This window comes from Paraphaeosphaeria sporulosa (genome assembly GCF_001642045.1).
Source record: "Paraphaeosphaeria sporulosa strain AP3s5-JAC2a unplaced genomic scaffold CC84scaffold_1, whole genome shotgun sequence".
NCBI classification, from domain to species: domain Eukaryota; kingdom Fungi; phylum Ascomycota; class Dothideomycetes; order Pleosporales; family Didymosphaeriaceae; genus Paraphaeosphaeria; species Paraphaeosphaeria sporulosa.
The window spans coordinates 159,037-183,519 of record NW_017253360.1 but is presented as its reverse complement, the minus strand read 5'-3'; the positions used below and the strand labels follow the sequence as shown (position 1 = coordinate 183,519).

Here is a 24,483-nt window from a genome sequence, read left to right as displayed (position 1 = left end):
ATAGATTATGCGAAAGCCGCTGTAAGAGCGTTAATGACAGAAAAGATTCCCAGTAGGAAGCTCTTGGTTGAGCCTGGTGAAATCCGTATCAATTGTACTAGACTATGCAGGCGCAAACTTCGAACAGACAGAAAAAGGTTGTATTGCACACCCAAGACCATAATCGCATAACACGTGGTATCGTAGCCCCATAACCCCCTTTTTCGAGACACCCGAACTCCAACATACTAGTGCCCATCCTTTCCCCTCCTCAGCATCTTACTTAGTCGTCTTCTTCGGCAACGTCTTCGTGCAATCCTTCAATCCCTTCAACTCCGCGCTCGTCACCCCCAACAAACTCATCCTAATATACGCCTTCGCATAATCCTCATTCCAATGCGGCTGATCCCCTACAAAGCTCAACCACTCATCGTTGATCTTCGGATGCACGCTCAACTTCTTGTCGCTGGGGAGCACAAAGATATCCGGGTTTTGCGGCTCTTGCAGGGTGTCGTTGTAGAACTCGACGTCCCATACGCCGGGGGTCGTGTCGAGGGGCTTGCCCGCCTGAGAGGTGTCGACAAAGCGCTGTTTGGCTGCGGCGTGGGCTCCGACGAGGGCAGCGAGGTCGTGCGCGGAGAAGCCTTTCCGCTCGAACAGCGCGATGAGGTTATCTGGACTATCATGTACGTCGGGTAGCTTGCCCGTTGGCGCAGGGCCTGTGGCGTCTTTGCGGCCGACCCAGGTGCGGATGCGCGGGCCCTTGGGGCAGGAGATGGTCGCGTGGTTATGAGCGTACTGCGCGAGGTCTGCGTAGCCGACTTTGAAAAGAGCCTGGACTTCGCGGAGGAGGAGGCGAACGGATTGAAGGCCATTGTTCTCCGGGCGGTCGATCTCGCCGAAGTCCATCATCAGGGAGCCGTCGGCGCCGCCCGTCGTGGTGTCTTTGTCCCAGGCGCCGGCGTCGTGGAAACCGAATCGGATGGCGGCGCGGGCGGCGTCGTTACATTCACCATTAGTTTCCTTGAAACGCTTGGTGAGTTCGGCAGAGACATCCCACCCTTGATTCAGCTGTTAGGAGAGATGAGCAAAAGTTTGGGGGTCTGTACGTACAAACACAGCATTTATCGACAGCTGATAAGCAGATCAGTGGCTTGCTTGAGATATCACCGTCCGCCACACCAGACTTGACACCAGTCAAAATATCTTTGATGGACTGCCGGATTGCGTCGAGTGTGCCCGTTAGCAAGCCATCAATGAGGCCTGGTGATGCTTCCCGTGTCTCAAGAGGTGTAGCGAAGGCTGGGGACGCCAAGGAAAGGAGAGGCAGAACCAGCAACGCCTTGTGGAACATTGTGCCTGAATAACGGAAGAGTAAAGGCGAGCGTACAAGGAGGGAGTCAACCTATGTAAAGAGGGTTGCTGACTGCTGCTGTGGACATGACAGGAAGTGCACCTTCTTTATATATCACGAAGATAATACCCATCCTGCAACTAGTATTTCGATAACATTGCCTTAGACCGAGGGATCAACATGGCTACGAGAATGGTGCAGAGCTGAGGCCTGGCCTGGGTATGAACAGTCTAAGAATAGGCTGTGGTCTTTACAAGGCTGGTAGCAATCGTCCAGGATCTAAGCCATACTTTACGAGGCGACATGAGCCGATGAAGCAAAGTCTACAGCCCAAGACCCGGCGGCAAAGGACTGCCCGCAGTCGGCGTTGTGTCCGGCAATGCCAAGCTTTCTCTGGCAGTAGAGTTCAGCAGATTAGAGTGTCGGACGTTGAGCTTGGCGAGAGCCTCGAACCGGATTGTCGCTTCTATGATTCGGATATGGTGCTGACGGTCTCGTATATTTCCTTCTGCACACACCAACAGTACAGGCAGCAGAGTACCCACATCGATCTTCCACTGGCCAGGTGGGCCGGTGTGCGTTGGCAGAACAGAGCCGAAAACTATCTTCTTTTCGCGTCGGCGAGCTCGCCACCAGGCTCCCAAAGCAGTCTTTGATCAAGATGATCGGCGCGAGTTTAGCATATCGCACACTGCACTCGCGTAGTGAACTGTATCCCGACGCTGTTTTCTCACCGTTTATTCACGGAGGGTCGAACCTTTGAGCTCAATCCAAATCCAAATGGTGTGACAGCAGCTGTAGGGCTGAGAAGGCACTGAGTTAGTGCCCACAAAGCATGCAACAAGTCGTCTCTGACTGCAGTTGAAGCTGTGCGCATAGAATGCTGTGATCCTGAGACTGACAGTGTTGACCGCAATCTGTCTCACAAGAAGGCGTTAGACACTCGGCTGACGGTGTTGCGTGGAGACCAGTGAGTGGTCGAAGTCACGCGGTGTACGCGCTAAAGTACGCCGTACCGTGGAGAGCCGACCAAGCCGGTCTTTCGTATTGGAGCGCCACAAGCCACCATCGAAGCGACGTAATCCCAAATGCATCCTACAAGACTGGAGAATAACGAAGTCCGTCCTCAACGCCGAGTCAATATGAGAATGCAGGAGAGTACGTAAGTTGTGTGTTGGCTCTGCTCAAACAGTGTCTCGCTCTACGGGCTTGGCATCAGCCACCACCTGAGCCGCAGTTGATGGGATCCGACCCAAAATCCAGCATGGCGGGTTCACTGCCAAGTCTCATCCGCAGGTACGGGGTCGTGTCGCACGCTTTCCTCAAAGCCGCTTCAAGCAATAAATCTTCGCAGGAAAGATGCAGGGCGGAGGAGTAGCTGACAATCAGAAACATGCGGATTGGGTGGATTCAGGCGCGATAGCAGCCAGCCTAAAGTTAGGCTCTGGGGGAAAAGCATAGAGCGGAGCGGAGGCTTGGCGATATGCCTGATAGCTGAAGGCGTCAGGTCTTGTGATGCGTCCATGTAGCATCTCGCCACATCATGATCTCTTTCTGCTGTGTGCGTCTCCGCCTCTTCGACGCATCAATGTCAGACTCATGGTAAGCTAGTTGTAGTTCGCGCTGGTTTCCGCGTGGCGGAGGAATCGATAAATGCAGTGTCTAGCTGCAGGTCCGCGCCCAAAGCGGATGAGTGGGTCTCCCCCAAAAGGACATTCGGACGCAAGTGGGAAAGATGGCAAAAGTTGCGATGCCGCGCACGGTGCACTTCCGAGGGCTTTGTTGTACTGGGAAGCCCTGCATAGGGCGGATGTTGCCTGCGTGTAATGCGACCCTGGAACCGATTCTGCGCATGGTCTGATCAAGCCACCGGATCACACAAAACAATAGTATCTCAGGCGGTGGCCGCATTGGTAACCTGTCAAAATGCAAGACATTCGAATCCTGTAGAGTTGAGAATTTCTCAAAATCGACAGAGAGGTGTGGGTGGAGACACAAGACTTGTTGGTCGAGATCCGGCTGCGCCCCAAAGGCCCCTGCGGATGAGCTGCAGCAACACGGGCTGGCCCGAAATCCTTTGCCGAATGCTATCCATGTGGTATTCGGGAGCAACGGACATCGGGACAACATACGAGTCAGCTTGTGCAACCACATCTTGGTATTCGCTACATTGGTATGAGCAAACAGTGATTGGACACAGACGAAGGCTGCATAACATGCACGTATCGTTCGAGAGTTCCGAGAACACGGACTTGCAGGACCACATTGGGACTAGGAGCGTTAGCATGAAGAGTCAAAAGAATCAATTGGTATAAGTTAGCCTAGCCTGGTCTCCCCGCAAGAATGAGCTGAGAATCTGGCACCTATTGCAATCTCGGTGCATCCGATATCCACATTGTAGCAAGTGTTCCCCCAAACATCGAGCACATCCGCCGTTCCGACTTTTCGCAACTGTACTGGCATGCATGCAAATGGTATCATCGCTTAACAGCTTATTTCTTCCGCGCGTCGACCTTCTCCTCGAGCGTCTTCACGTAGCTCTCTATCCGCTGCACAGCCGACTGCAGAGCCTGTAGACGCATTAGAACTCGCCATCTAGATGTATCGTGCTGCGGGCCCGCGAATGGGGTGACGGCACGCGAGGTAGCTGGGCTAACGTACGTAGATGTCCTCGGTCAATAGCTCGTTCGCAACTCGGTATTCGTCGATGACATAGTAGTACATGCCGGCGCCGGCGGTGGTCGCTCCGAGAAGGAATCCAAACAGTCTGATTTGCCAGTCAGTACAGTTGCATGCTAAGACGTTGCTGGTTCGCAAAGGAGCTTCGTCTTGTTCGGCCAGAAAGCATCTCCTGCCGAAGCGTGACTCACCCTCCACGGAAGGCGCCGACGGGCTTCTTGACCGGGGCAGGCGCGACCACCTCCTGCCTCAGCGCATTGCTTGTCTGGAAGCCGCGGACCGGCACGCGCTGAATGCTGCGGGCAGCTGTCCGGCCTGCCGGAATAAGGAATCGTGATGCCATTCGTGTCAATGGCTCCCGCGTGAGTATGGGCTGGCTGCTTTTCGAGAGCGTGTAATCTGCGATATGCGCAGTCGTTTGTGGGATGTAGTGGGCGCGCGATGGGCAGGTGACGTTGATTGTTGTTTGTGACCTGAGCTCCGCACTTTCGAGCTTCCCCATTTGCCAAGCTCCGCTAGCCGTCCTGGGTATGCTACCCACTCCTCGTCCTCCTACCTTCGCAGTCATCGCCAGGGCCACGTACACGCATTACCTCCAGAGCTCCTCACAACAGAGCTCAATAATGTTAACATTTGCCGCCGCCACGATGCGGATAACATTCATGCGTCACCGTGGAGGCCTGAATCCCAGCATCTTGTTGAAACATGGAAGGAGCGACACAGCCTCAACTGGGCAGCAGTCATGAACAGCTTTTGCCCAGTGCATGGCCAACCAACCGACCATGCCATCTTCGCGAGATATCCTGTTGCCTACCGAGCTGACAGACTTCTTTTTCGCCGAGGGCGATGAGAGCGAGCACTTCCCCGCCATCTTTCTGTACACCATCTGGCCCATTCTGCTGGTTCTCATCTACCCTACTCTTTTCATTGTCTTCCTTATCGAGGGAATCGTGGAGCTTGTTTTTGTGTGTTGGCTGAAGACAAGAGGACTATTGGATCTTCACCCACTGTCCACAGAGGGGACACCCTTGCTGGCCTCGGAAGACCGAGCGGAAGTCGCATCCCGCCGAAACACTGTCGCAACTCGATATCCTGCCGTTGATGTTGCAGCGATCGATCTTTCTGAACTGAAGCATGGAGCTCAAATCTCGTCGCTTCCCGTCCGCTTGGTCGAGATGCCCATGGAAGACCCATCTCACATTGCAGTTGTGAGTTGGCGCTGGGACTTCTCCCAGCCAAATACCCTCTCGTCTGGTCTATCTCTCAATGTCGCACAAGCCATCAAATATGCCAAAGCCCACGGTATTCACTTCCTATTCATCGACATTATCTCCTTGGACCAAAATCTCTCGCCCGAGGAGCTTATCCCAGAGGTTGCGCGCTTCAGCACATTGTACGAGACTATACCCGTCATTGCAGCGTATGATGACACGCGCTTGGACTTTGAGTACATCATGATTCGACCATGGATCTTCAGTGAGATCAAAAAGATGATGCGCAACCCGCACAAGATCGTCTACGTGGGGCACCTCCGCCAGGGCACTTACATATGCAAGAGCGTCCTCCACTGGTGGCTAGGTCGCGTGCCACGTCATCGTATGGCAGATACCAGATTCTTGAACCAGTTGCGGAAAGCTTGGTTCGCGGACTATGTGCCTCCCGTGCTAGCGCTGCTGAATGGGCACAATAACATGACGGACATTCACGACTTCAAGTTCATCATTCCGCCGCTAGCAGAAGCCTTTACCGCTGCAGAGAAACTGCCACCGAATGACTACCTCTTGACGATAGCTTTGCTACTGTCTAATTCCCAGTGGGGAGGCATTCGAGAATATGACGTGGAAGGTGCCTTTCTGGGCTTACCGTACACCAAATACCAGGTGCGGTCCTTCGTAAGCAACAAAGAGAGGGCAATGACAAGCGCTGACAATTATACCGTCAAGCACATCGAGCATACGGAGATGCATGAGATCCGCTTGGGCGATGAAAAGATTGCTACGTTTTCGTATCGTCACGATCACTGGAAGGACACGCTGGTCCCGCGATACACAGTCACTGTGGACTTACATATAAGACGACGGCTACTTGGGATGCTCGAGCTGGACACAGATGACGCACGGTACGCCATTAGCGATGATGATATGGTGGGATATTTCCTAGGGTCGACTCTGAGCGAAAGCCAAAACATCGAAGTAGTTGAACAGTGAGTTTGGTCTGTTGAACTGCTCTCTTCAAGCATCGGTGTCGGTGTTAAGGTCCAAATTTGAGACCAATTATCCATCCACGCAAGATCTCGTGGAAGCTGCACTTTGAGCGGCTTTGTATTGTGAAATGACAACCCAGACAGGGGGAGAAACTTGGTTGCTGTCGCTGAATCCTCAGAAAACTAACATGACTCCGAGCACACAAAATTAACACTCCACGCTCTTCATCTCAAGGCAGCTCATTGCACCACTGCAGTCTCAGCCGCAATGTGCCAAGACCCGTACCAAAGAGTAAATTGCCTGAAGGCAGACCATCAACCTACCGAGCCACCACTCCTCTTCAACCTCTGAGGAAGTGCGGTAGCCTTTTGCTAGCTAGACAGTTAAAGGCCGTAAGCTTCTCCCGTAATTTCCGGGTTCTTATCCAGGCACTCATTATGCCACTCGACAAGAAGGAGCGCCAGTGTCATCGCCATCGTTGAAGCGGACACGCTTGTAACACCCGGAAGCAGCGCCAGTAATATTGCCTTCATTAGAGGGCAGCCCGTCTGAGGGTCTTAGAAGTCAAATTAGCCCTACTCTCGCCTTTCCCAAGAGGCTAACGTACCGCCACGGCCTGAACCGCTGTCGCCCGCTTCCTTCTCAACATCCAAAATCGGCAACGGTGAAGACTCCAGAAGCGCCTCGAAATTATCCCAGACGTGCTCCTGAGAGCGAGTGCAGATACCTTAGTGTTCGACGTCGTCGGCGAAGTGGGCTTCTTCAGCTGTGTGCGCATCGAGGCCCTCGTTGGGGCTTCGTTTGGTACAAATGTCACGACTCGACCGTCGGGAAGTACGAATATGCTGCCTCGATGGTAAAGTGTGGGAAGATTGACGCAGTATTCAGATACACGGGCGGGAGCTGGATGCAGGCGTTGGCGCCAAGAACACGTGTGAGATACTGTGTCTGAGGAGTTGACATCTTGCTCGAGGGTGGTTGTTGTTGTTGTTGTCGTCGTCGTCGTCGTTGAAGTTGCCAGAGTAGCATACGCTTGAGGTTCATCTCATATACTGCGAGCTACGAGGCACGGATCGGAGCACGTCAACTGTAGCGCTTTGGGCTCCATATGAAGCTGTGACCTTGATGCAGAAGCTTGATCAATTCAGGCGCAAACTGTCCCAGTATTCACGCCTTGACCAAAACGTACAGTCACCGCGAACAACGGTTTTGCGTCCGAGCTTTGGTCCGAGTGACAGTGCAACTAATCGGAGGCAGAAAATCGACAAAGAATTTAGGTACCATCACGAGGCTTGAAGCATAAATACTCACATCATCATAATCATCGCACAAGCACGTTTGTACAATTCCATAGTCGTCTTTCACATTTTGTACCCTGACCGGGGGACAGGAGCTCAGCATACTTCCTATACAGCATACATTCCCGGTCTCAACCGCGGATGCTCTGTGAGCAGACTCATACTCCCTCTTATGTGTATTGACACAACTTCTCGAACATATTTCGTCGCCACGTTTCTCTCAGCCTTCGGCCTTGTCATCAAGCAACGGGCCTTTCTTTCGCCCAATATCAGACTGCTCATCGTCCACCATCTCAGACCGTCTTACTCGGATCCACTACCCCGCGCCTCTTCCCAGCCTCTCCCATCTTCTATTCATCTCCTGCGTCATCATCCGGCTCGTACTCCGAGCGCTCTTCTGACTCAGACGCAGGCCCAGTCTCAGTCTCCGTCTCTGGTTCCAAAGAGCCCTCGAACTCGGCGTCCAAATCGGAGCCGTTGTTTTCAGCATCGGGGCGGCGCTCAGGGCTGGGATTGCTGGACCGAAGCGCCCTAGCCTCGGCCTGCTGGCGCTTGAACCGCTTGAGCCGCACGATATTAGACTCCTGCTTCCGGCGAACTGGGACAACGACGGGCTCGGAGTCGGTGGTGTCGGGGTGGGACGCCCTGTCGGATCGGACGGGCTGCTTGGCCCTACGGGTGGGCGCGACGATCGTGGGAGTGGATAACATCGACGAAGGGGGAGAAGATAGCGACGAAGTTGAAGAAGAGTCGTCGGCCAAGTTCTTGCGTGACGCATTCTTGCGAGCTGCGTGCTTTTTGCTGGCGGTCTTGCGGTTTGGCGCGATGACCGTGGCGGAAGACGATGAGGATGAGGTGTGAGCTTCGTAACTGGACGCGCTGGCCTCGTCAATCTCGTCCTCCTCGTTTCCGCCCTTGTAACCCGCGTCCTCATCGGTTGCGCCCTCATCGGTTGTGTCCTCTTCGGAGTTCAGCAACTGGTCGTAGTAACGCACGTTCCTGTCATGCGCCGTCTCGTCACCGACCGAGTTCTCCTCTTCAGCACCAATCGTGCTCCCACCACTCAAGACAGTGCTGGGCGAACCATAATGCGTTCCACCGCTCTCAGTAGCGATGCTCTGGTCTTCGAAAGCTGGATATGGAGCGTTCAGCTCCCCGCGTGGAACCGACGTACGCCACTGAAGGACACGTTGATCCGAGAAAGGGACATCGGTGCAGTCCTCAATGTCCGCATCAACATCGCCGTCCAAGTTTCCCACGTCCATCATCTCTGAATTTACGTCTGGAACCTCAGAATCCGACGCACGGGTGCTGAAATTGGAATCAGTGACGCCGTGCTGCCGGGCGACCTGCTCGTTGACCAGCGGGACGGGCTGCGCAGTGGGGTACAGCTGTGCTCCCTGGGGGCTGTACGTGATTTGGCGCCCATCTGGGAGGGTGATAGTGCCGCCTCCAATCTCAAAGTGGATTGTGATTGCCGGCGTGCCATCATTTGAGGGAGGGAGTTGGATGGAGGCGCCCATGCCGGGGATACGCGTCAGCATGGGGTAGCTCGGAGTTGCAGGAGCGGCTGAAGGACCAGCGGCAGACATTCTGGCCGTGAGTTTGTATTTGCAAAAAATTTGGGTTCGGTGTGGGCCTTGGATTTGGTAAGGTGACGGTTCACGCTGCAGTTGCGGTTGTGTGCGTGTGTTCTGTCAGTTGTGGTGGGGCTTTATGCTCTGGGGAAGTCTATTTTATATATATTTAGCAAGTGGTAAATTTCATTGAATCGCCCTGACCATGTCCAGGTTCGAAGGTATGTGGTGATCATGTGGCTGCACTATGCTCAATTATGGTCAAGGGGAGCCTTTCCATGTATATCTATCTAGATGGCCAGTAAGGAACATCAGAATGAGATGAGGATAGATAGTTAACTTACAGAAGACATGATACTATAGAATATCTGGGGGCGAGTTTAAATATTTCGAAACCTCCCACCAACCCGGCCCCCAGTATCTGGTGCTGAGTTAACTGACAAAATATTTAGACATTGTGCATGGCATGATGGATACGCTTTCAACGCAGCGGGGCAGCAGAAGATCTACAACGACGCTCCCTAATATATATCAGTGCAGAACGATTGATGCATGAGCTTCAGCGGCTAGGACAACTTGATGTACAAATCAAGGCTGGGTCAACCGCTCTCGCAATTCGGATGCACACAAGTTTCCATGGCGCGCCTTTGCGCATGTCTTCCAACTTTTAGACACGTATACCAAAAAAAGCTCTTGATAACTAGTTTTGGAGGAGGCTAAATCAAGTTTCAAATCAGTTTGCGCATGTCTATACTACGTTATCGAAAGCATCAATCATACTACATCCACTCCACTCGCCCTAGCCATCCCATACCTCGACTCCTCGCCCCTTCCAGCATTTACTCCTCTCCTAAGCCCTGGCTGCACACTCTTCTGCGTGACCAAGCTCTTCCTCTTCAACGCGTCCCTGATCTCGTCCACACTGCTCTCACTCCATGCTTCATAGCCGCTCCTACTAAGCGGATGCATGAGCTGATTCTTATCACTCTTCACAAATGTATCCGCGTCTTTGGGCGCCATAGCAGCAATGATGTCAATGTCAACAGCGAGCTGCGCGCAGAAGTCGTCGAGCGGCAGGTCATTTACGTCGTGGCCGAACGGGTTCTCGATCTCGCGGCCAATGGAGGCAAAGCCCAGGATCATGTATGCTGCCACTGTTTGCATAGTCAGTGCGTTTTCTTAACTATATTTACGAGATTGTATCCTTAGGTAGGCTTACGTAAAGTGCCTGGGATAGCGAGCATGCCAAGAGTGGAGTACAATTGGAAAGGCAGAATGAGGATGTATACCCAAGTTAACTGGGATATAGCTATGGCATAAGCGAGGGGTAGTGGAGTGTTGAGAATGCGGTCTGTATTGGCCTGTATATCGTTCAGAGCCAGAATTGCATTCACTAATGATTAAACCTGTAAGCCTCTGAAAAAGGGACTCTCAGTCGTGTAATGAACTTACAAGCTTGTGCCTGGTACCCATTCGCTCTAAAACAGCCACATGCAATGAGAGAATGGATATGAACACCCAAATGATTCAGAATCTCTAGGGGTAGATTGCCAAGTGGATATCTAGCGCGCTTGATTGTCTTTCTCGGGTTGGAGGTAAGCATTGGAATGGCGAGGTAGTCTCCCCAGGATTCCCAGAATGTCGGCGGGTCTTCGTCGCGATGGGTCTCGAGTTCCGTTGCTTCATTTGCGAAGGTGTCCAGATGGCCCACCAGGTCTTTCAGATCGCGGTAATGAGTGTATGGCTCGAACCGGAGGCGATGTTTGAGCGCCTGGGCAAAAGCCACTATCAGATTCAGGGCGGTCCTTTAATAGTTATCAGACCGGGACGCGATTATGATGGAGACCTAGGCACTTACACTTTTGACAGCAGGTCGTCCTTGGCGCTCTCTTCCCTCTCCACAGCATTAACCCAAATATTTCGCGCAAGATTCTGCGAAACCATAGTCAATTGCGTCCAAGCTCTTCTTCCCTCCATGTATCTTTCGTATGCCGTGGAACTGCGAAAAGACAAAGATAAGGCAACAATGAACCCAAGGACAGTGAGCAAAGTTGTCGCAATGCCCACTATATGATCACAAAAGGCTGTCAGTAAGAGCAAGTCCGCATCCTAGTGTTTGGCACTCACCATCGTGCACATGCCTTGAAAATAAGCATATGCCTGTGGTCCACGCTCCAACAAATAGTAAAGGAATAATGAGCTCTGGTAGGCAGCTTCCATGTATCATGAGAAGCATCGGCCATTTAGAGTGTTTGTCTAGCTCGCGAGGACCAAGCTGATAGAACATATCAGTAAATTCCACCACTACAGGAGAATAAGGCACGTACGAAGTAATCATCGAACACATGGCTGTTCGAAGTTCGATGCTTAGTTCTCTCCGACATCATAAACGATTCGGGTATGAAACTTGGCGTCCGGGTTCTCCTTTTTTCTTTGATCAGTGTCTCTTCAGCCGAAGATACACTGGCCCGCTCGTCATCCATCTGAAGCGAAGGTCGTGGAGAAGCCATGCTTAATGGTCAGTTCAACTTGTCGAAAGCAACATGTGCACGCGACCTGGGAATGAAGTATATCGGGATCGTGACCCAGTCTTATTGATGTTCGATGAGGCGGAAGGTACTGTGCCGCATCTACGCGCCATTCCGCTTTCTCGTAAGTGCTCACCCTTGCAACCGCCCTGCCAGGATGTTTGCTCAGCTCAGGCAAATTCTTTCTCCTCTTAGTGTCAGCAATAGATCCTTTTGCATGACCGGAATTAAACAAGAGTTTAGAGGTCGATGATGCTAGGGAGCTGGGAAGCTTCAGTCAACTGGTCAGGTACAGTCAGAGGCTGATTGGTCGGTGGGTTGACCCTGGGGCCAAAACGACCGATGGTGATTCGCTCTCCCTTTCTCGCGCGAGACGTTGCCAATGGTTCTGCTCTTTCAAATCTAAGAGACGCAATCAGGCAACTTTACGCCCACGTCAGTCAGCCTGCACATAATGCTGAGTCTAAGACTATTTAGGGCTGCTAGTCATGCAGCCCCCAGTCAACTGTAACGTGCAGCAATTTCGCACGGAAGCATAGACGATTACTAGATAAGAGAGTACTCAGCTTGGCATTCGGACAATTTTTCAATTCCCTTTTTGTATCCAAATCCGTAAGCTTCAAGAGCTTCAATATATTGGATAGAAGACCCGACAAAATGTGTATATCAGTAAGATCTTAACAGTGAGCATAGTAACCTCAAGGATGGATCTAGCCGTGGATGGTTAGCAAAAACCTTTCTAGGGCGACGACACTTGTCTCATACCAATTTCAAGCTAAAAGAAAAACCCACTTTAATAACAGCAGTAGGCATCCAACGATTTACTAGAAGAACAAGATGATAATGTCTTGTCTCGATCCCGGCAACGATGTACTCAAGATACAGTACTATGTAAAGCACTCCCGAGGAGCTCAGCTCAGTATGAAAAGCAACTCCAGGTAACGCGCCGGAAAGCTCTTCCTGCAACAATTCGAAAAGCAGAAGGTATATCATGCAAAGATACTGACCCACGAAATTTCTGGGAAAGCAAGAAGCAACACAGTGACCCACGATCTCCCCACCTCCCCTCCCCTCCCTCCCCTCAATCCTCGTCTAACTTATCAATAAGAATAGCATCATCCTCCATCGTGCCTCCCTATCTACCGCCATGCACGCTCTATGGAGACCCGTTCTCGTCCCAATCTACGCAACGGTCGGGATCATGTGTTTGGGGCATTATTCGAGATTGGCGAGGATAATGATTGTTCGATGCGAGGGTTTCACTGCTTTGGTACCAGAGGTACGCGGAAGGTGGTGGTATTGATGCCGGCGGATCGTTGTAACTGCAGGGGTGTCGACTGGGTATCGCACTTAAGAAATTGGCTTGTTGGGTGTGTTTCGCGGGGCGGAATCGCTGTTTGGTTGAACTTCACCGAGTGAGGGTTTGCGTAAGAGTTTATATACCCAGAATTGTGTGAGAGGAGAGGCGTGCCATAGGCCGGGGCTGATGAAGGGTAGACGTTTCCTAGGGGGTGAGGTTGTTTGTGGATGCAGGGGCTTGGGAGTATACATATGGATTCTAAAAGAAACCAGGGGGGAAATTGGATGGCTGCTGGCCAGAGATCATCGGAGGGGGCTCTTAGAGGCGGTACAAGCATCCTTCTAGCACGAGCCATCGCCTCGAGAGGACCTACTTGGTAGTCCCCATATGTGCTTGTATGCACGTCACGGCACGTACTTTCTGCAGGGCCAAGCATTTTCCTTACAGAGATCGGAGTACGAGGAGTCCACCTTCGTGGAAACTACAGATACATTTTTCTCCATCCCAAGACCAAATGCATCATTCGGAGAGGCGAGTGTATCGAGTCTGGCCACGTCACGTCCGCTCAGGGCGTTAGTCTCCTCGCCTCCGTGTTGCTGGAAAACATTCTTTGGGGCAACTTCTTCTTGCTTCATCCGCGAAGGTCGAGAATTGCTGGCCGCAGTATGACTAACCTGTGCTGTATGTGGTGCTGCACTTGGTGGCACTCCCTCAGGCACCCATTTGTAAGGCTCATCACCTACAGTGAAGGCTCCACCACTAGCCGGGTAGAAGAACAGGATGTTTTCCTTGGTCAAAAGGACGCACGCAGGCTTAAACTCTGCCTCGTAGGACTGATTGAGGTCAGGTCGATTTGCCATAGTGTAACCACTGAAGCACGAAGGGCTAGGCTTGTGATATTTCAAGTGATTGCCACAAGAGGGCGTATATGAAGGCATGGGTCAGGGTCAGGGTCAAGATCAAGAGGGTCATAATAGGCACGAGGATTCATTCACGCCCGGGCGCCTGGAAAGGGGACATGGCCCCTTGCATGTAGCATAGGAACGTAGGTCTCCTGCATTCGTGATACAAGATCGTGAGGCATTCAACCTTTCTTACTATTCTCTTGAACAAACCTTTCGTAGACCCCCTGCTACCACTCGAAGCAAGGATTCGGTAGCGAGGACATAAAGTCTGTGATCAAATGCTTCCACATCTTAGCCTTTCGAATCATGCTCAGTTCATTCTACCCAATGTTTGTCCTGACAACTTCACTTTCGCAATGCAGCATTTTCCTATTGGAGTAAAGCTTAACGCTATCGGAGTGTCCTTTAAATCCACACAAATAAGTTCAGTAACAGAAGCTTTCACTTTCTCAATCCCTCAAGGAATTCTAAGAATACCCTCTGACAGCTCTCCGCCCCTGTCACATATATCTCATGCCCCACCGCATCTACAACCTCCAGCCTCGCCGCCTCAATACTCTTCGCCAACCCCTCCTGCTCCTCCACACTCGTAGCCGCACTGTTCTGCGGTGCCAAAATCAACGTTGGCACTTTGATATCTTTCAAGTATGGCCGCGCATCCAGGGCCATCAGAAACTCCGCGTACTGTGCGAGCCCCTCACCGTCACTGAGTTCAATACGGGAGAGATACCATGGCAGATAAGCGGGATCTGAGATAGGGATCGTGCCGGGGATCTTGGAGAGCGCTTCTGTCCAACCACGGGCGCCGAGAGTGCGGCAGGCGGTGGGCCAGTCTGCGTGGTCGAAAGCGAAGAGGGAGAGGGCGGGAGGTGGGAGATGAGTTGGGGTGGAGCAGACTGTGAGGGAGTGGAGGCGCTCTGGATGTCTTGCGTTGGTTAACTCAGTTGCCAAAACGCGTGGTGAGAAAGGGAGTGGTATACTTCGCTGCTAGTATCTCGCCGAGCATTCCGCCAGTGCTCTCGCCGAGGAAATGCACTTTTCGAATACATAGCTGGTCCAACGTGTCCACTATCTCGTGGATTACCGTGTCTAGATTAATGATGTAGTTGTCACCTTTCTTCGCGTAGCTGGAGCGCCCGTGGCCCCGGAGATCTCGCCGGATGACGTGGTACTGTCGTGAAAGCACTGGAATCCAGTGGTACCAAAATTCGGCGTGTCTGCCAAATCCGTGCTGTATTAGTATGGTTTCCGCGGGTTTCCATGGATCAACGAAAGAATCGCGGATGTAGTGCGTTAGTTGGTCGCTTGGATGGCGGACGAAGGTGTAGCCTCCAGCGTCGCGTTCGAGTGGCATGCTAGGCACAAGAGTCGAGGCTGTTCGTGTGCATGCGAAACAATGGCATTTGTGGTTGTATCCTCTGGCGAGTTTGCAGTCTGAAATCGTAGACTGTTGTTTACCAAAGCGTACTAGGAGGATGTAGATTGTGGGGCTGCCGGTGACATTGCGGGGAAGTGGAGAGGGGTTCCCCAATCATCATCCTGAAATAAACTACATCGAAAGAGCATATCGACATACAGCTTCAAGCTGTATGATTCATATTTCACGAATAGTCAATGATGGGCTCGTTGCTCTTGCAGGCTGCGCTCTTTGTGTCTGCGCTAGTGCTGCTGTTTTTGACAGTGTACTTCTACCTGGTTCCCAACTTCATCAAGGTAAGCTTTCCGTTTTACTCGCAATTGTACCTGCTTTTATTGCATTTACCGTTGGCATGCTGAAGTATAGTATAGGATTCGAGAAGACGAAAGTTACCCCCGGGACCACCAGGACTTCCTTTCATTGGCCATCTCCTTGACTTCGCAGATAGCGAAGCTGTACGCGATAAAGTCACTGCGTGGCACAAGCAGTATGCATTGAACCGATCCCGACGATGTTATGCCAAAATTCCATCTGAGACACTCGCAAGCATCGGTGCAAGGGATACAAACTGACTCTGGCCTAGATATGGCTCTATCTTCTACACCAAGCTCGGTGGCACCGACTACATCTGGCTATCAACACCAAAAGCGGTAAAAGACCTCATGGACAAAAAGTCTTCCATCTACTCCTCGCGAGCTCCCTTTCCTCTAGCCCAGGACGTCATGAGCGCCGGTCGCCGGCAGCTCTTCATGCCGTATGGCCCGCGCTGGCGCTCTATTCGCAAACACTCACATGCCCTGTTGAACCTTAACACATCCGTCAAATACCAGCCTGTACAAGACTTTGAGTCGAAACAGCTGCTCGTCGATTTCCTCACCAGCCCAAAGGACTTTTACATGATGAACAGACGCTACTCGGCGTCCGTCATCATGCTGGTAACCTACGGCTACCGTATTCCCTCCTGGGAAGACCCGCTGATCAAGAAGATATACACTGTACTGGATAACTTTACTGAGATGACTGCGCCTGGCGCCTACGCAATTGACAGCTTTCCTTCTCTGACCTTCGTCCCCGAGCGCCTGCTGGGAAACTGGCGCACCCACGGACGCCGCGCGTTCGAGCACGACAGTAAAGTGTACATGGATCTATGGAACAGACTGAAGCGGGAGACAGATGCCGGCGAGGCTAAGGACTGCTTTACCAAGACCTTCTATTTGAATGATCCTGCGAAGAGCGGGATCGATGATCTAGCTGCGGCGTATACGTGTGGAGGGTTGATAGAAGCGGGGTCCGAGACGACGGCTACGACGCTGAACAACTTCATGCTATGTATGACACTATTCCAGGACGCGCAGAGGAAGGCGCAGGAAGAGCTCGATCGTGTGGTCGGAAGCGGAAGACTGCCGGACTGGGGCGACGAGAAAGATCTGCCGTATGTGCGAAGTTTGATCAAGGAGGTACTGAGGTGGCGGCCGGTGAACAAATTCGGCATGACACATGCAACGAGCGAGGATGATTGGTACGACGGATACTTTGTGCCGAAGGGGGCGGTGGCTGTACTGAACTGGTGGTAAGTCGATGTCTGTTCCTGCAGTTCGGTGCTTAGTCGAAACCAGGGCCATCCATCGCGACCCAGATCTATGGGAGAACCCGGATCATTTTGACCCATCGCGATATCTGGATAAACCGCTTTCCGCTGCAGACTATATCAACGCGACCGATCCCTACGAGCGCGATCATTTTACGTACGGGGCCGGGAGACGCGTGTGCCCAGGTGTGCATGTGGCCGAGCGCTCTCTCTTCATCAATATCTCCAGGGTCCTTTGGGGGTTCAATATCGTGAAGAAGAAAGGCCCGGATGGAAAAGTGATCGAGCCGACACAAGAGATGGTCAAAGGCTTCTTCTCCGTGCCAATCCCGTTTGAGTGCGAGATCCTGCCAAGGAGTGAAGAGCATGCAAAGGTCATGCAGGAAGAATTTGCTAAAGCCGAGAAAGAAGGTATAAACTTTTAAATGGATTCAGGCTCGATGTAACTGAGATGTTTCAAAGCTTCGCTTTAGGCTTAGATTCGTTGTTATATTTGTTGATGACTTCCTCGGCAACCCGGAATGCTTCCAAGGAGGCCGGCTGTTTGGAGTCAATTCAAAAAATTCTTCCATTTTCGTGGAGCAAAACTCACAAGTCCACAATATACCCCAACCTGCAGCAATGCCTCCCTAATCTCCACCTCGCTCAGCCCATTGTTCAATGCACCACGGACATGGACCCCGAACTCGGTGCTTCTGTTCAAGGCACACAGCATACCCAGATTCAGCAAGCTTCTCTGCTTACGAGTGAGCCCAGGACGGCTCCATATCCAGCCCCAGCCAATCTCAGTCAACGAGCTCTGCAATGGCTTGGAGAAATCGGACGAGAAGCGCTTGAGAGCGGCATCGACGTAATCGCTTCCGGCAACCTCCCGGCGGATCTCGATGCCCGCATCAAAAAGTATTTTGTGCGCTTGTTCAATCTCCTTGGCGGTTGGCATGATGTGGGAATGGTTGGCAGTGATTGTATTGGAGGATTGAGGTAGGGGTGGGGATGAGATGGGGTAGGTCGTGAGTTTGATTACCCCGCATCTTTCTAGGTTTCGAGGGGTTTAGTGCGGGGCCGGCGCTGTTATTCCGCGGTGCAATTGTGCCTGAACGATGTGGGGTCATTTCTTCTCCACAACTACCGTGCATAATTGTATACTGTCTGGACGTGAAGATGCAATTGATGCACCTCAAACGAACTCCAGGTTCTCCAGCTGATCCTCCTGGTTGATCCGCATCGCGATTGGACCTATTAACGACGACGCCAGACATACGAACATACCATGTCCAAGCCAGTCGCAGTAGTGACGGGCGCAGGCTCAGGTATTGGCCTGACTGTAGCAACGCACCTCCACAGCAAAGGCTATCGTGTTGTCATTGCCGAGTTGAATCCTAAAACCGGCGCAGAAGCAGCCAAAAAGCTCGGCGACAACGCAACTTTCATTCAAGTGGATGTCGCCTCCTACCCATCACAAGCGCGCCTCTTTAAGCAAGCTTATGAATGGGGTGGCAACAGACTCGACTTCTTCCATGCAAATGCAGGCATCGATGACAGGCAAATGTTGTATGACGGAATGGAGAAAGAGGAGGTGGATGCAGAGGGCTTGGTCAAGCCGCTGAACACGAAGAGCATGCAGGTCAATCTTGAAGCGGTCATTCAGGGCCTGTGGCTGTTCAAGTACTACGTTCGGCGAAGCAAAGAAGCAGGTGGAGGAAAGGGGAAATTCGTGGCGACGAGTTCGGCAGCTGGGCTATAGTAAGCCATCCGACAACTTGCATATGGCAATACGCTCACCTTCGCAGTGTTATGACTCAGAACCCGCAATATACCGCCTCAAAGTACGGCGTTGTCGGTTTCGTACGAGCAGCTGGACCCATTCTGGTTAAGGAAGGCATCACCGTCAACGCCATCTGCCCTGCCTTCATCCCCACAGGTCTCTGCCCGCCTGAGATCTTGCCGCTTTGGCCAAAAGAGCACATCACGCCTCTGTCGACCGTAATCAAAGCCATCGAGGCGATACTGGCCGACGACAGCCTTACAGCCGAAACGATCGAGCTGTCACAAGAGAACATATACTTTAGAAAACCCGTAGACTGGGCGAACGAGAGTCAAAGATGGGTAGGGGAGGAGAGCCAGAGTATCTGGGATCTTGGGTACCAGAAGGTGCCGGAGCGGCCAACCTTTTAAAGATGTAATGTATCCTTTGTGAGGGTTATATGTTCTAGCTTCTCTACTTCCCGGCAAGGAAGTCGTCCCACGCGGCACTCAGTCGATCTAAGTTCACTTTTCCCTCTTCTGCAAGCCTGAATAACGTGTTCCTCCTATCATCATCCCACCCAGTGCGCCCAACCGTACGCTCCACCTCCCCACCTCCAAAAACCTTCACATTCGGAGTGACGCCATTGAATTGGTGCCATGGCATGTTTCCGTTTGCAAAAGCTATAAAACCCTTCGCCAAAGCCCTCGCAACATCCCTCCCCGGCACTCCCATCTTTTCATCGTAGTTTTGGAACAGGAAAGCCGCATCGAGCATATGCGTCGCCATTCCTTTGAACTGTCCCTCCCACGGATTCCCTTCGTTGAAATGGTACACATATTTCTTCCCAGGCCAAGCACATGCGTAATCACGGGTGGGAGCGGTGTATAAGATGTCTGTTGCGAGATCAATGGCACGCTGCAGTGCGACGTCGTCCGATATACTGGATGTGATGCCGTATGCTTCTAGTACGGCGGTAGCTGAATCAGCGCCCAAACTAGAAGAGAAATAGGGGTACAGCTTGGATCCTAGATTCTGCTTCTGGGAAGCGAGACCCATGAAGAAGGTAACGTTGCCCTGTGAACGCAGTTAGTGTATTTTAGAACGAGGAGGGCAGCTTACAGGCGCACATCATGCTGACAGTCCCCTATCATCAGTTCTTCGCACCAAATCGTACCCGGAGAATCTATCCCGCCAGTAAGTTTTTCGAAAGTGATAGCTTCAGGCAGGATATCTCCATCCAAAAATGGTGCAACTTTCGCGGTCATCGGCGTCTTTTCCACCAGCTCCTCCGGCAAGATCGTGAGAAGGCGCTGAATGCGTTGTGCTACAGTCGCGGTTTGGAGTCCCAGAGCTCTGATAATGCACTGATATGTCGCCTCTGCCGTGGAAGCAGACAGTGGCTTGAGCATCATCGGAGTTCCGCTCATGGCAATGGCACGCTTGAAAAGTGGCTCCGTCGAGAAAAGCTGCGTCAGAACCGCGACTGCTTTTTGTCAGTCTAAAAATCGATTGGGGGTTGAAAAAGCATGAGAAGGTATACCTGAGCCAGCGCTAACCCCAAAAGCAGTAACGTTTTCCGCATCGCCTCCGAACGCTTCAATGTGCGACTTCACCCATTGGAAGGCGCACTTCTGGTCTCGCAGTGCGTTGTTTCCCGGATATCCGGCGGATCTGAGTTCCGAGGAAGTAATATTACCTAGGACGGCTAAGCGGTAGCTGAATTTTCGATCAGTGGGTTTGTACGGGACGAGTATTTGATTCCAGGACATACTTGATGCTAACAACAATCACGGGCGTTCCCAGCTCAACGGACAGTGCTACCAAGCGACTGGGGTCGAAGTACGGCGCATAATTGCTGCCCATCATGTATCCACCACCATGAATGAACACCATGACTGGGAGCTTTCGTGTTTTTGCCGGGCCGATTGAGGACGGAACCGTGATGTTGAGATTCAGACACTCGGTACCCGACATCCTGGGCGAAGGTGTTACGTCGATAACGGCCTGGATGAGGAATTGTTGCTCGAAGATGGAGGCGTCGAGGGCGGGAGCACGCGGACTATAAGCATCAGCCTCCATGTTAAACATACACCTGATTTGCGAAGACAAAGAAAGGGAGTACTCGATTGAGCTCGAAGTAACTTGGTGAGTGGTGTGAGCTTACCCATAATCGGTAGCATTGACGAGTTCCTCATAGGCATCCACAATCTCCGGACAACTGAGCTGGTCCTTCAAAGTAGCATACGGGATGCCCAGATACTGGATCACGCCGTCTGCATGTTTTCCTTTGAAGGAGCCAAAAGATGTAGATAGGATTGACATGATAAGGAAATGGACGGATCGCGTCAAGAGACTGTTTGCAAAGAAATTCGTGACTGTCATTGATGAGGCAAAGTCTCTTTTTATACATGCAGATATGCCTGCTCGTTATCCTGGAGGCCGGGTGGGACCACGAGTTGAAGTAGCTAATCCCCGTCCGCATGTACCCACTCCACGGTCACCCAAAACAGCTCAACGCGCGATATTGCTACGCCATTCAAGGCTAAGTAGTTATGATAGTATTAAGACTATACGTTTGAAGTGGAGTGGAGATGTCGAAGTGTGGATACCAGGATGCGCTAGCCTAAAGAAGCTAGCTTATCTCGCGGGATGGCCTGTTTTGGGATGAGGTGGAGGTTGCGCAATGGAAGGAGGATGTGCTGGTTGATAGATTGTGCTAGTCCCTTGTGCACTTGCTGTAAATTACCTGCCGACCGACCTCATATTCCCCATGGATCCGAGCGCGCACGCGGGGCGTTTTTACCAAGAAATTTGTTCCAACAGGACAAATTTAGCATCGACATATTAAGGTTGCTAGCACGGAGCAATTATCGGCACAGGTCTAGGAGGACATTTAAAGGAGGCAACATTGGAGTCAGCAGCGTGACAATGACTGCGGGCTCATTCGAAACTTGAGTTCGCATTCGCCGGTTGGGGCGGAATCGTGGTGGGGACGTAGTCCTCTACACCACCATTTTAGAACGCTTGGCAATTCCTTAGGTTCTTAAAAGGCTTTCCTTACCGGTAGAATCGCGCTGCTGTTAGGAGTATCGCAATGCTTATTGATCGAGGGTCCATTAAGTGGCTCGCCCGGTTTTGATGACGACTAGGCAGTCTCTGATCTCTCAATGAACACTGTACGGGGTAACGAAGATGTTCGATGTCGCATTCGGAAGGTTACAAAGGAATTTTATATTGGCCCTTCATAAACTCTATTTACTTCACAAGTGTAGTAACATCACTATAACGGAAGGTGAGTGGAAAGATCAGCAAATTACCGGCTGAGTAGACACTGAAAAAGAACCCCCTCCTTAAGCCATGTCCAAAACCTTCGAGTGAGACTATGGAGGGCAAATAATGCAACCCGGATTATCTTTGTAGGGCCGTGGTAGTCATTACAAGACTCTAAAAACCAAAACACCTGCATTGACGCTCATTGAGCCATTTCAATAAGCACACTTATTATTGAAAGCCGTGATCATGAGTGACTGTTCGCTCGGACCCATATTTCGTAGAAGTCGTTCCAAAGGCCAGGCAGACGTGTGACCCTGATCTTTCAAGGTGGAAGGCCTGCTCAAGCCCCGGCAGCGTGTTCCTGGGACGCGGTGAAGGTCTGGAATTGTCGATCGAAAATCTCGTCGAGACGTGCAGTGACCTCACCTCTGTCGGTGATGTGTCACCCAGTCAGTCGAAATTCATGATCCCAAATCTCCATATGGCACTTGGCTCACTATGAGCTATTTAGTTTGCTTATCAACAGCCAAAGCTAGTCGTAACGTCCATAAAATACATTGATCTACTCTTTCCGAGGAGTCCGATCAGTGATATGTGCAGACTGGCGCCGGAAGAAGCGTACCAGCTGCGTCTTAAGAGAAGGATGCGAGATGTATCATAGCCGATGCAGCGGTCTTTTGAAAGTGACACATCATAGGCAGAATAGAGGTGCTCTTATAATATGCACATGTCCAAATGCGGCCCAAAGCAATACCCCAATAGGTAGATTCAGGTCGAAGGTGACCATGAAATGGCCTTGGAATAGTTAAATGCATATGCAGAGGCTTGTTCCTGATTCCATTCCTGTTTACGCTTGTTTTAAACTGTAACGGCGAACGTGAGTACGCCAAGCATGGCAATCGTATAATCTACCGATCATATTTACATGGCAAGTGATTTGGATACTTACCCACAAGATATTCATTGTGATAATGTGATTGAAAATAATCCACAGAATCATAGAAAAGGAGTATGCGCACAAAGTTTCCTCAGTGGCTCTGTCCATGCATTGGCCTCACGATGGGCGTGACAGGAGAAGAAAGCTTTTCGGATGCACACACCACCATCGCTTTCTTTACACAATGAGAATATCCAACACGGCGGAGCTGAGACTTCAGCCACCGGTGTGCCGCAAAGCCCACGCAAATCCACAATCTAACCAAGCAGCTCACCGGACATTATCGCTCAAGGGTCTCTATGCCCTTTCACCGCCTCCCCATAGAGGTGATCCAATTGCATCCAGTCATACTTTCATAGTCACTTTCCCCATCCGGAGAGTGTGCTAGCCAAATCGCCGCGAACCCCTCCTGGCCAATCCTGGCGGCCGGTTCCGTATTACTCAGTGTGCGTCATCCCACGTGGCGCAGCGGCTGACGGGTTGTCTCGCATAGGACTTCCACTTGAACTCTGGTGAGCAAAGCTGAATGGTGAGTGGGGGTTGGAAGGGGTGTTTTCTCTTTGGAAGATGTCATGGCAGGTATGACAGAGAAAATTGAGCGAACTGAATGGGTTTGCATGAGGCAGGCCTTGGGCACCTTGTACCTCCACAAGCGCCGGTATTGAGCCTCGTGGAACAAGATATAAGTGTGATTGTGCGAGGAACTGGAAGACTAGACCACGGCACGTAAGACGCGGCTGCAAATCATAAAGTTAAAATTTGAATATGGGTGGCACCTTGGGGAAAGAATATCTGTTTGGGACAGGCTGTCTGACCTGATCGATGACTTACTGTTGGACATCTGCAGCCCTCGCTGCAGGCCCAGCCTACTGGCCATGTCGGTGACGCAAAACAGATCTAAGTCAGATTTTGTTCTCCATAGATCGCCAGGACGGGACGCGAAAATGTCGCACATACATCTTACATACACCGCAACGGGGCGACTTGCCAAACCGCGGCACGGAGACACACACCGCATTTCTGTTGTCCTTCCAAGTAGCCGTGAACTCAGCTGAACTTTGGGTCGAACCCGCTCGCACCAACGCGCCCTACGCACTCGAGCCATCGAGGTTTAGCCAAATCTACACGACATCGCCGTCCAAGATGCCCCTCCTGGCCCCCAGCACCACATGGCCAGCAAGGAGTCCACGCGACAACCCCGTCATCCCCGTACGATTCCCGTCATCCGATTCGCCAGATACCCATGGTACGTCCCAATTAGTAAATCACTCGAAGTCCGTAGTGTAGCCCTTGCGGTGCGCAGTGACCCCCAACACGTTGGTGAAACAGCAGCGTAGGTGAGCATGTTGTGTAGGGGCCAGACAGGGTCAGCACGAGGGGCCTCGCTACCCGGCGTCTGGACTACTGCACGTGGCGCCGGGGATGCGCTGGTGGATCGACTCGGAGGTCCGAACATAGGTTCGGTGTACGTCGGCGTGCTGCTAAGTCAACACTTGCATTTGCGAGTTTGTATTCAATCTCGATAAATCGGTGGCTGCGAGCGGTGGGGTGTGTGAATGAGTGAGTGGGTAGCGAAGCCGATCTCCCGCGCGAGAGATCTTGCAATCGAATTGATCGGAGCGGATGTACATCTATCGGTCCGCCCCGGCTGCTTGTACGGAGTACGTATCCGTCGTGATGAATACCTGTTGCAGCCT

At 51.8% G+C, this 24,483-nt stretch overlaps 11 protein-coding genes across 11 annotated transcripts; 3 read left to right on the top strand and 8 right to left on the bottom strand.

Annotated features, from left to right (window-relative positions):
- Window positions 1-258: 258 nt before the first annotated feature.
- Window positions 259-1,333, bottom strand: CC84DRAFT_1200537 (heme peroxidase; the record flags this gene model as incomplete). The annotated part of the gene is made up of 2 exons (XM_018181671.1): window positions 259-1,040; window positions 1,093-1,333. 2 exons carry the CDS (start codon window positions 1,331-1,333, stop codon window positions 259-261), a joined length of 1,023 nt encoding a protein of 340 aa, XP_018041559.1.
- Window positions 1,334-3,625: 2,292 nt separating this feature from the next.
- CC84DRAFT_1158788 (uncharacterized protein) lies at window positions 3,626-4,452 on the bottom strand. Its single transcript, XM_018177071.1, has 3 exons — window positions 4,204-4,452; window positions 3,995-4,100; window positions 3,626-3,903 (listed from the first exon to the last, which is right to left on the bottom strand). Exons 1-3 carry the CDS (start codon window positions 4,353-4,355, stop codon window positions 3,826-3,828), a joined length of 336 nt encoding a protein of 111 aa, XP_018041558.1. The 5' UTR covers window positions 4,356-4,452; the 3' UTR covers window positions 3,626-3,825.
- Window positions 4,453-4,587: 135 nt separating this feature from the next.
- On the top strand, window positions 4,588-6,299 carry CC84DRAFT_1158787 (uncharacterized protein). The gene has a single exon (XM_018177070.1). The coding sequence runs from the start codon at window positions 4,777-4,779 to the stop codon at window positions 6,217-6,219; it is 1,443 nt and encodes a 480-aa protein (XP_018041557.1). The 5' UTR covers window positions 4,588-4,776; the 3' UTR covers window positions 6,220-6,299.
- A 1,565-nt stretch (window positions 6,300-7,864) lies between these two features.
- CC84DRAFT_1200534 (uncharacterized protein) lies at window positions 7,865-9,106 on the bottom strand (the record flags this gene model as incomplete). The annotated part of the gene is made up of 1 exon (XM_018181670.1): window positions 7,865-9,106. The coding sequence occupies one exon, from the start codon at window positions 9,104-9,106 to the stop codon at window positions 7,865-7,867; it is 1,242 nt and encodes a 413-aa protein (XP_018041556.1).
- Window positions 9,107-9,979: 873 nt separating this feature from the next.
- Window positions 9,980-11,372, bottom strand: CC84DRAFT_1046110 (UPF0187 domain membrane protein; the record flags this gene model as incomplete). The annotated part of the gene is made up of 5 exons (XM_018173414.1): window positions 9,980-10,245; window positions 10,311-10,484; window positions 10,544-10,896; window positions 10,950-11,157; window positions 11,219-11,372. Coding segments are annotated over 5 exons (1,155 nt in total), but the record flags the coding sequence as incomplete, so codon positions are not given.
- A 1,597-nt stretch (window positions 11,373-12,969) lies between these two features.
- On the bottom strand, window positions 12,970-13,779 carry CC84DRAFT_1170132 (uncharacterized protein; the record flags this gene model as incomplete). The annotated part of the gene is made up of 2 exons (XM_018179835.1): window positions 12,970-13,123; window positions 13,337-13,779. 2 exons carry the CDS (start codon window positions 13,777-13,779, stop codon window positions 12,970-12,972), a joined length of 597 nt encoding a protein of 198 aa, XP_018041554.1.
- A 486-nt stretch (window positions 13,780-14,265) lies between these two features.
- Window positions 14,266-15,178, bottom strand: CC84DRAFT_1182228 (alpha/beta-hydrolase; the record flags this gene model as incomplete). The annotated part of the gene is made up of 2 exons (XM_018180616.1): window positions 14,266-14,749; window positions 14,805-15,178. 2 exons carry the CDS (start codon window positions 15,176-15,178, stop codon window positions 14,266-14,268), a joined length of 858 nt encoding a protein of 285 aa, XP_018041553.1.
- A 260-nt stretch (window positions 15,179-15,438) lies between these two features.
- On the top strand, window positions 15,439-17,254 carry CC84DRAFT_1210860 (cytochrome P450; the record flags this gene model as incomplete). The annotated part of the gene is made up of 4 exons (XM_018182328.1): window positions 15,439-15,537; window positions 15,613-15,728; window positions 15,825-16,811; window positions 16,858-17,254. 4 exons carry the CDS (start codon window positions 15,439-15,441, stop codon window positions 17,252-17,254), a joined length of 1,599 nt encoding a protein of 532 aa, XP_018041552.1.
- CC84DRAFT_1191828 (CMD-domain-containing protein) lies at window positions 17,204-17,832 on the bottom strand. The gene is made up of 2 exons (XM_018181210.1): window positions 17,422-17,832; window positions 17,204-17,369 (listed from the first exon to the last, which is right to left on the bottom strand). The coding sequence occupies exons 1-2, from the start codon at window positions 17,767-17,769 to the stop codon at window positions 17,286-17,288; spliced, it is 432 nt and encodes a 143-aa protein (XP_018041551.1). The 5' UTR covers window positions 17,770-17,832; the 3' UTR covers window positions 17,204-17,285.
- Window positions 17,833-17,961: 129 nt separating this feature from the next.
- CC84DRAFT_1223946 (NAD(P)-binding protein) lies at window positions 17,962-19,321 on the top strand. The gene is made up of 2 exons (XM_018183532.1): window positions 17,962-18,572; window positions 18,620-19,321. The coding sequence occupies exons 1-2, from the start codon at window positions 18,100-18,102 to the stop codon at window positions 19,002-19,004; spliced, it is 858 nt and encodes a 285-aa protein (XP_018041550.1). The 5' UTR covers window positions 17,962-18,099; the 3' UTR covers window positions 19,005-19,321.
- On the bottom strand, window positions 19,048-20,898 carry CC84DRAFT_1191827 (putative carboxylesterase; the record flags this gene model as incomplete). Its single annotated transcript, XM_018181209.1, has 5 exons — window positions 19,048-19,570; window positions 19,696-20,059; window positions 20,117-20,292; window positions 20,348-20,635; window positions 20,741-20,898. 5 exons carry the CDS (start codon window positions 20,896-20,898, stop codon window positions 19,048-19,050), a joined length of 1,509 nt encoding a protein of 502 aa, XP_018041549.1.
- Between the last annotated feature and the right edge of the window lie 3,585 nt (window positions 20,899-24,483).

Excerpts from the sequence above, each read along its gene's own strand:
- CC84DRAFT_1158788 (XM_018177071.1), bottom strand. The coding sequence starts at position 4,355 with ATGGCATCACGATTCCTTATTCCGGCAGGCCGGACAGCTGCCCGCAGC. Across the intron at positions 4,101-4,203 it reads GTCGGCGCCTTCCGTGGAGG|ACTGTTTGGATTCCTTCTCG; the intron begins GTGAGTCACGCT and ends CTGGCAAATCAG. Across the intron at positions 3,904-3,994 it reads TATTGACCGAGGACATCTAC|GCTCTGCAGTCGGCTGTGCA; the intron begins GTACGTTAGCCC and ends ATGCGTCTACAG.
- CC84DRAFT_1191828 (XM_018181210.1), bottom strand. The coding sequence starts at position 17,769 with ATGCCAACCGCCAAGGAGATTGAACAAGCGCACAAAATACTTTTTGAT. Across the intron at positions 17,370-17,421 it reads TTGGGGTATATTGTGGACTT|CCGGCCTCCTTGGAAGCATT; the intron begins GTGAGTTTTGCT and ends GACTCCAAACAG.
- CC84DRAFT_1158787 (XM_018177070.1), top strand. The coding sequence starts at position 4,777 with ATGGCCAACCAACCGACCATGCCATCTTCGCGAGATATCCTGTTGCCT.
- CC84DRAFT_1223946 (XM_018183532.1), top strand. The coding sequence starts at position 18,100 with ATGTCCAAGCCAGTCGCAGTAGTGACGGGCGCAGGCTCAGGTATTGGC. Across the intron at positions 18,573-18,619 it reads AGTTCGGCAGCTGGGCTATA|TGTTATGACTCAGAACCCGC; the intron begins GTAAGCCATCCG and ends TCACCTTCGCAG.